This window comes from Salmo salar, chromosome ssa06 (assembly GCF_905237065.1).
Source record: "Salmo salar chromosome ssa06, Ssal_v3.1, whole genome shotgun sequence".
NCBI classification, from domain to species: domain Eukaryota; kingdom Metazoa; phylum Chordata; class Actinopteri; order Salmoniformes; family Salmonidae; genus Salmo; species Salmo salar.
Window position 1 is genome coordinate 69,850,768 of NC_059447.1, and position 8,918 is coordinate 69,859,685.

The 8,918-nt window shown below is 43.9% G+C and overlaps 1 protein-coding gene across 1 annotated transcript; it reads right to left on the reverse strand.

Annotated features, from left to right (window-relative positions):
- Positions 1 to 459: 459 nt before the first annotated feature.
- tmem18 (transmembrane protein 18) lies at positions 460 to 2,266 on the reverse strand (the record flags this gene model as incomplete). The annotated part of the gene is given in 5 exon segments (NM_001279107.1): positions 460 to 1,146; positions 1,245 to 1,338; positions 1,451 to 1,505; positions 1,656 to 1,773; positions 2,145 to 2,266. Coding segments are annotated over 5 exon segments (459 nt in total). The 3' UTR covers positions 460 to 1,047.
- Between the last annotated feature and the right edge of the window lie 6,652 nt (positions 2,267 to 8,918).

Below are 8,918 nucleotides of genomic sequence, written 5' to 3' on the forward strand. Positions count from 1 at the left end.
CTTGGTATTTTATCTGCTTTGACCCGGTGAAATAAATGATGTACTCATTGTAGCATCATCTACACTGTTAATCATCTTTAAAGGCTCCTTTGCTATTGATCCTTGATGTCTCTCCTTATGGAGCACTAACCTAATGTAGTGGCGTTACTCGTCCCGCCGGGGAGGAAAAAAACTGTCCGGGGAGGTTCTCTTCTGCACTGTTGAACCAATCCAGTAAATATGGAGGAGGAGTTAAGATGGAGTGTCGCCTTGTTAAAGTCCTCTTTTTTCATTTCCCATGAAAACCAGATTTATCCGTTTTTTTTACGACTCCGCAGAGGGTGTTGGAGCACAGAGCATGTAGTCATTGGGTCACTATCGCCCTATTGTGGACTAGTAGAGAACAGAATAAGTGCAGGAGTGGATTCACATGGTTCCATGAATTCACATTATATAACGGGTTCCAAAAAATTGCATTTATGCCTCAATACAACATTTTATTTTCCATAACCATTATCTCTACATGCAAAATAACGACAATATTTGCCATGAACATTACACTGTTGTGCAAATCAAGTAGGCTACCATCTCATCACATAATATGAAGAAAAAAATGTTATAAATGTTTGATAACATATTTGGTCCCCTTAATAAATGTTTTATATGTACACTGTATTCCATCAAACGATATTCACTTAATGAAAAAAAGGCAACTTTACCACAACCATACTTCTTCAACCATCCAGTCTGTTCTGATTTGCAAAGGGAATCAACTTGGGCAAGTATATAAGCAACGCAGGTGCGAGATTTACACATTGAAAAGATGGAAGACAATAGTGATCACCTCCCCTCCACTCTTCTCATACTGTAGTTAATACAAACACAGTACAGATCTACCTTTCAAAAGGTTTAGGCAGTCGAAGCACTGGAACCAAGCATGTTGTGATGCAGATGTTTGCCATGTGATGCTGATGTGGCACCATGTTAGCCAAGCTAACATGGATCCAGTTGAGGTGATTCCCAGCATCAGCACCCCACTGATCCAATGGAGGTCCCAGAGGAGAGTGATTAGTCAGTCTTCTTGTTCTGCTCTCTACGGGCCTTTCTCTTCAGTTGCAGGGTCTTCAGCTCTATCATGGTGGAGAACGTCCTGTACACCCACAACGCCTGAGACACACACACATGCACAGATCTGTTAACACAGGCCTAGGATCAGCTCTTTTTCACTTGGGATTTAATGATTAAGAATGACCTTTAAAACTTACAACAATGATGATTGTGTTGAGCAGAAGGGGAATGGAGTAGACCAAAGATATGAACATCCCATTTGAGTCAAAGTACTGGAACTTGGAAAATGACCTGTGAAATGACAAAATAAGTTGTTCCTCACTACACTAACTAAATTACAAAAAAAACAGTCAACATATTTTCTCCCAGTATACCATGGACTGCAGCTCAATTAGATCTTTACCTCCAGTTCATGGCTGCCACCTCGTTCAGATATTCAGCACTGTACACCATGCATACTGTGGAGAGAGGGGAAACAGTAATTACTGGATGGCATGAATAAATGTTTGTGTATAAAATGTGTAGTGCTTTTCAAAGATACAGATTACATTACATATAACCAACAATATGTTATACAATGCTAGTAGTTGAAACACACATCCACTTACCCATAACCAGGAACTGGCATATTTGCACTCTGTAGAATCTACGTGTCAGGAGAGTTGCGAGGAGACAGACAGCATGGAAGCCCAGAAGTCCAATAAGCCACGGCTCAGACCACTGTATCTGCAGACATGAAATTAAACCGCGGTTTAGCTAGCTAGCTACATTTCCAAACAATCAACAGCATCGTGTTAGAGGACAGTGGGTTGGCATTGATACTAGCTACTAGATAAGCAGCAAGCTAACTCATAAGCAACAGCTGTAATACTAGCTAGTTAGCACTCTAAATTCACAACAACCAGATAACTGGTCAGACCTATCTCTTTAACTTAATCTATTTTATCTTGTAAGATATTTCTCTATTTTGACTAGCAGAGAAACCAACAAAGATAGCTAGCTCTCAAGCTAAGCTAGCTAGGCTAACTCATCTTTCCTAAGGCAAGCTAGCGTCAAAGAGAACGTTCCGAGGAATACGAAAGACAAACCAAACTTACAGACATCAGAAATGTCCATATTGATGTGATTCGCATATTGCTGAATGCATCGATTGGAATAGAGCTTATATTTTGTGCTTTCTGATCAGTCATCTTGACAAAATACACGTTCACAACTACGGTGTAAACACAAGAAACGAATGCGGAAGCAACGCCCCCTCCGTCGCCGAAACTTGACGTCACCGCTACTTCTTCTTCTATGATATAGTGGCGGTCCGCAAACAAATGTTAAAGTTGAATGCCGCCACCTACTGTACTGGAGTGTGTGGTCTTCTTCGGTGGGGTTTATCGGTGGTTGGCATCCAACGTCATGGTGCATTACCGCCACCTACTGTACTGGAGTGTGGGCCAGAGACAGGGAGAAACTAAATCATAGCCCGTTGCTCTTAAAGATAACATTTGAGACTCTAATGAATCTAAATCTAATAAAGTTTTACTCAATATACTCTTTAATCTAATTTCCTGTATCCCCTTCTCCCTCATACTTGATCTCAGCCTCTCTTTCCCTCTGATACTGCCCACACTGTAGCGATACATGCTCCATGGGCTCTGTTTCCCGGCAATAATCACACTTTCCTGTTGGATGCTTTCCTGTGACATTTAAGTTCTTATTCAACTGGCTGTGTCCCACCCTTAATATTGTAAAAATAGCCTCCTCTCTTCTGTCCCTTCCTGCCGTCCTCCCCTCCCCGACTTTCCTTCTAAGTGCTTGTTTAGCCAGTACATCAACTGCCTTGTTCCCCTCTACCTCTACATGGGCTGGGACCCGAGTAACTCTTATCTGTACACCCATCTGTCGAATCCTGCCATGGGTTTGTAGCACCTCATAAAGCAGGTCTTGTCTGCTATGTTAGCTAAAAGACTGGAGACTCAATAAGTCTGCACATGAATCAGAGCAAATAACTACTCTGTCTGGCTTGACTTCCTCCACCCACTGCAACGAGCGACTGGAACAAGCTGCAACCAACACTCAAAATGGACAGTTTTATCTCAATCTCTTCATTCAAAGATTCAATCACTTACTGACAGTTGTGGCTGCTTTGCGTGATATATTGTTGTCTCTACCTTCTTGCCCTTTGTGCTGTTGTCTGTGCCCAATAATGTTTGTACCCTGTTTTGTGCTGTTACCATGTTGTGCTGCTGCCATGTTGTGTTGCTACCATGCTGTGTTGTCATGTGTTGCTGCCTTGCTATGTTGTTGTCTTAGGTCTCTCTTTATGTAGTGTTGTCTCTCTTGTGGTGATGTGTGTTTTGTCCTATATTTTTATTGTATTTATTTTTATTTTTAATCCCAGCCCCCGTCCCCGCAGTAGTCCTTTTGCCTTTTGGTAGGCCGTCATTGTAAATAAGAATATGTTCTTAACCAACTTGCCTAGTTAAATAAAGGTTAAATAAAATACAAATGCCAACAGTATGGCCATCAGCTCTGCCACATATACAGCCAGATGATCTGTAATATGTTTCCTGACTTCAACCCCACATTCCTGCACTACAAATGCTGACCCAGTGCGTCCTGTCCTTGGATCTTTTGAACTATCTGTGTAAATGGCCACAAAATCCTGATACACAGTATCCAGACGTCTCTAAAACCTTGTGTAGTCTTAAGATCCTGTTTACTCCCCTTGTCTTAATGGTCAAAAATGACCCGCCTTCACTAAACCCCTAAAATAAAGCAGCTTAATTGAATTTTAAACCCCAAATCTATTTTGCTTGAAGAAACAACCTGTCATTCAACACAAACTTTGTGAATATCTGGGTTTTCCCTCTTCACAATGCAGAAAGGCTGCATTTAATGAGTGGACACCCCTCGTTTTTATTACATCACACCTGTCATAATTGTTTTCTTTACTAAAGTAGAGGTTAATTATTGTATTATTATTATTATTATTGCTAAAGGTACTGCATAGGTGTAAACATACTTTTTTTAGCAAGAGATAGCACTTGTATAGCCTAAGAAAGTAGCAGAGATGTGCAGAAAGTAGTTTGAATGGATTTTATTAAAGGAAACAATAACAGTCTTGAACTTTTTTGGCAACATAGTGATATATTCTTATATTGTACAATGAGGAATTCAACTACAAAATACTAGTCTTCTCCCATTTTTTTAACCATTGCCCCCACCCACAAGTTGTATAAACAACAACAATAAATAAGAATAAAATAAGATAATAGATACAAAACAAAAACGTGAAGAACATAAATCAATCAACTCTAATTAACACATGTAGGACAGTATACAAGTGTGTGTGCATGGACTTTGCAGATGTATTTCTCACATGTGCAGCACATAGTATTTATTTTACAGTCTTTCTTTGGAGGGCAGAATTGGCATCTCCTCCTCTTGCCTGCCCCAGCTGCAGCCTCAGGTGGATCAGGACAAGATTCATCCCCCTGAACAGTTTTCACAAGCGCTGCAGAGGTTGCAGTGCGGGGGAGGCGCTCCCTTCTCTGAATGTGTGGGGTTACAAGTGCCTTTCCCATCTGCTCCAGGAACACCCTCCTCTTGTTCCACTTATCAGGCATCCAGGTAGGGTTGATCTTGTTCCATATCATGAAGGCATTGTATGAGGACCCATCAATGATGTTATGGAAGATGACCAGGGGCCAGCGGGCAGTCATCCTCCTGCAGCTGTAAGTTCCAATTACCTTGTCCAGGTTGTCCATGCTTCCTTTGTTGTGGTTGTAGTCCAGGATGATGGCTGGCTTCCTGTCCTCACGATCACTGATCTCAGCCGTTTTGTGCAGTGTGCTCAGGAGGGCCACATTCTTGTTCCTCATTGGGAGGTAAGAAACTAGAGTGGTGGTGGGGGTGAAGGCAAACTTTGATGAGAAGGCCTCTCTCCCCCTTGTTGCGAGGAGTGCAGGGGAGAGCTCGTTGGGTCCTTTCCTGGCTTCCGGATTGGTACCACTACTGCCTCCCAACTGCCTGGTAGTTTCCCCTCCTCCCACACTCTGTTGTATAACACCAATTCCTTATCCAATGCCTCATCACTAAGATGGGCCAACATAACATAGCACACTTCATCTTTCCCAGGTGAAGTTACCACAGCCTAACCTATTTACCTTTTTCACCTCTGCCATGGTAAATGGTGCATTCATCATTTACATCCTCCCTCCTATCCAGCACTCCAGGATGCTCCTTTCTCTCCCCCTCTTCTGCCAAATTTGCCGAGCTATGCACTTGGACAAACGCTTTGGCCATCATCTATGCCTTCTCCTCATCTGTTACTGCCACATCCTTACCGATCGTCAACATTGGATAATCCCACTCCCTTCTGACCCCACTCGTCCTTTTAATCATCCCCTCCACACTTCTCCCACAGGTGTCGCCCTTCCATTGGTGTCACAGAACCGATGCCAACATGACCTCTTTGCCTGACGGATAGTTCTCCTCACTAGAGCCTGTGCCTGATTATACTGAATCAAATGTTGGAAGTTATGCATCCTTTTCAATACTCTAAATGCCCTGTTCCTACTCCTCAACATTTCCCCACACTCCTCCATCCACCATGGCACTGCTTTCCTCCTCCTCCTCCTCCTCCTCCTCCTCCCTGAAGCCTCAGTAGCTGTCCCCACGAACGCTGTTCTCACCCATTTATTCATACTATCCACATGCCCGCTCATATCCACCCGAGCCATCACCTGCTCACTCAGCTCCTGAAACTAATCCCACTTTGCCCTTCCCAACACCCACCTGCCTACTCCATCCATGGACACTTCCTCCTCCCTACAGCCTACTGGGCATACTACGGGGTAATGATCAAATAAAATCTAATTTAATTTGTCACATGCACTGAATACAACACGTGTAGCCCTTACAGTGAAATGCTTACTTACAAGCCCTTAACCAACAATGCAGTTTAAAGAAAAATACCTACAAAAATAAGAAATAAAAGTAACAAATAATTAAAGAGCAGCAGTAAAATAACAATAGCGTGGCTATATACAGGGGGCACCAGTTAATTGAGGTAATATGTACATGTAGGTAGAGTTATTAAAGTGACTATGCATAGATGACAACAGAGAGTAGCAGCGGTGTAAAAGGGGGGGGGGAATGCAAATAGTCTGGGTAGCCATTTGATTAGATGTTCAGGAAGTCTTATGGCTTGGAGGTAGAAGCTGTTTAGAAGTCTCTTGGACCTAGACTTGGCGCTCCAGTACCACTTGCCGTGCGGTAGCAGAGAGAACAGTCTATGACTAAGGTAGCTGGAGTCTTCGACAATTTTTAGGGCCGCCTGGTATATAGTAGGTCCTAGATGTCAGGAAGCTTGGCCCCAGTGATGTACTGGGCCGTACGCACTACCCTTTGGCCGAGCAGTTGCCATACCAGGCAGTGATGCAACCAGTCAGGATGCTCTTGATGGTGCAGCTGTAGAACCTTTTGAGGATCTAAGGACCCATGCCAAATCTTTTCGGTCTCCTGAGGGGGAATAGGTTTTGTCGTGCCCTCTTCACGACTGTCTTGGTGTGCTTGGACCATGTTAGTTTGTTGGTGATGTGGACACCAAGGAACTTGAAACTCTCAACCTGCGCCACTACAGCCCCTCCTTTTCCTGTAGTCCACAATCATCTTCTTTGTCCTGATCACATTGAGGAAGAGATTGTTGTCCTAGCACCACACAGCCAGGTATCTGACCTCCTCCCTATAAACGGCCAGGTATCTGACCTCCTCCCATTAAAATCCCCACACCACCTTACTTCTATCCTGGCCCTTCACCCTTTCCAACACTTCCAGGTCCAATGTCTGACACAGATTATAGTAGTTCACTACCACCCCTCCTCTCAACCACACCTCCACCACCACATATTCCTGTCAATACCTTTGTGTAGCATCCTGTAGGAAAGTCCTTGCTTCATGAAGGTGGCACACCCTCCCCCTACATCTCTGTCCCTACGAACCACGACATATCCCTGTATGATAAACTCCACAGTCGGTTTGAGCCATGTTTCCTGCACACAAATCACAGCAGGCTTAGCTGGCATATCTACAATGAACTGCTTGAACTCCTGCCCATTAGCCAACAGGTTTTGAGCATTCCATTGTAGTATTACCACCATAATTAAGATCCAGTAATCATTGACTCCACCCTCGGCTGACTGAGGTAATATCAAACCTCTTCCCATGTCAACCCTGTCATACTCAGATGTCTCCCAGCAGCTTTCACTATTAGCTGAATCCTCTTTGTTTTTGACTCTACTTTAGCAGTGCAATTGATAGCTCATGCTACGAACATCACCAACTTTCTCTTATCTATGTATACCATATCGCCGCCCACCAGCCCCGTAATCCCCAGTCTAGATGCTCCTACCCATTTCTTCCTTGAACCTGTATCTCCCTGGACCTGGACCACCCTCACTGCCTCTGCATATGACACCCCTCTCTCCACTCTCACTTGTTGCACCTCCGCTGCCATCTTCATAGCCTCACACCCACTATATGCCACACTATGAGCACCCCCACAGCTGCAGCACATTGGTTGTACACCATCCCCGCTCTTCCCATGCTCATGCTCCCCTCCACACCCGGCACACATCTTTCTCTTTACAGGCTGTTGCCCAAACCTCTGGCTTGTTAAAACATCTTCAAGGCTTCGGTACATACGCCCTCACATAATAACTAATATATCATATGGTTACTTTATTTGGCAGTACCCGGTCCTTGAAGTGTAACAGAATAGGCAGGCTATATACACTAACTCTACCCCTTGTTGCTTGCACTCTTTGAACATTCCCTAGAACTCCTCCTCTCAAGTCGTCGCTTATCTAGTTAGTGCCAACACTCACAAGCACTCCTGTTATCACCCCTTTAATCCACTGCTTCCCTGCTTGATCATTCCGGGTGCTCGACACCACCTTACACTTCCCTATTTGCTTCACTCTGAAAGCTTTTTCCCTCTGCACCATGTCCTTACAGAACACCAACAAGATCCCATCTCAACATTTTAGCATTGACAACTTCCCCAATCAACTCTTTTACCACAGCTGTCAACCTTATTGGACTCATAGCCACAACTCCCCTTCCTCCCTAAACTTCAGAATTACTTTATGCTCTTCCTCATGTCCATGCTCCCCTCGTGTCTTATGTTCCCTACCTCTGTACTTTCTACCTCTGAACTGCCGCTAGCATTAGAAACTATGTTGGTCTCCTCAAACGTCCTTTTCTGCCGCCTCTCTGCCTCCATAGACCTCTCGCTCCCCTTCAAATCCCTACTCCCTTTTTCTCCTGCTTTCTTTTTCTCTTTCTTACTCACTCCTTTATTTGTATCACTATGCTCCATACTTGCTTCAGTTTCTTCTCCATCACTCTCTCCTGCCATCTCTGACCCAGTCACAGCACAGCCGTGCCGAACCGTCGCCACACCAAGTAAAGTTTGGTTGTTTGTTTATCAACGATTGATCGCTAGCCACAGCTTTCAGCCTCTCCATCACTTCTCCCTGAGTTCCAAGCAAAGCCCGCTGCTTCCCAATCACAACAAAATGTCAGACTCAGAGTCCATATTGTTGTGTCCACACATAAACCTATCGGAGTGTGTGGTCAATCACAGTTTACAACATTTTGAAATCCTCCTACCTAACTCAGTACTTCTGAGAAAATATAAAAAGCCATACTAACTTCTAATAGACCCTCCCCCATCCCCCAAATTAGATTTACCAGATAATAAACTACTCAATAGAGACAGAGAATCTGAGCATACTATAATTATAACAGGTTGTACATCCTCCACCCACTGGAGGGCAACTAATATCACCAACAGTTCAACTAAGTATACTGAC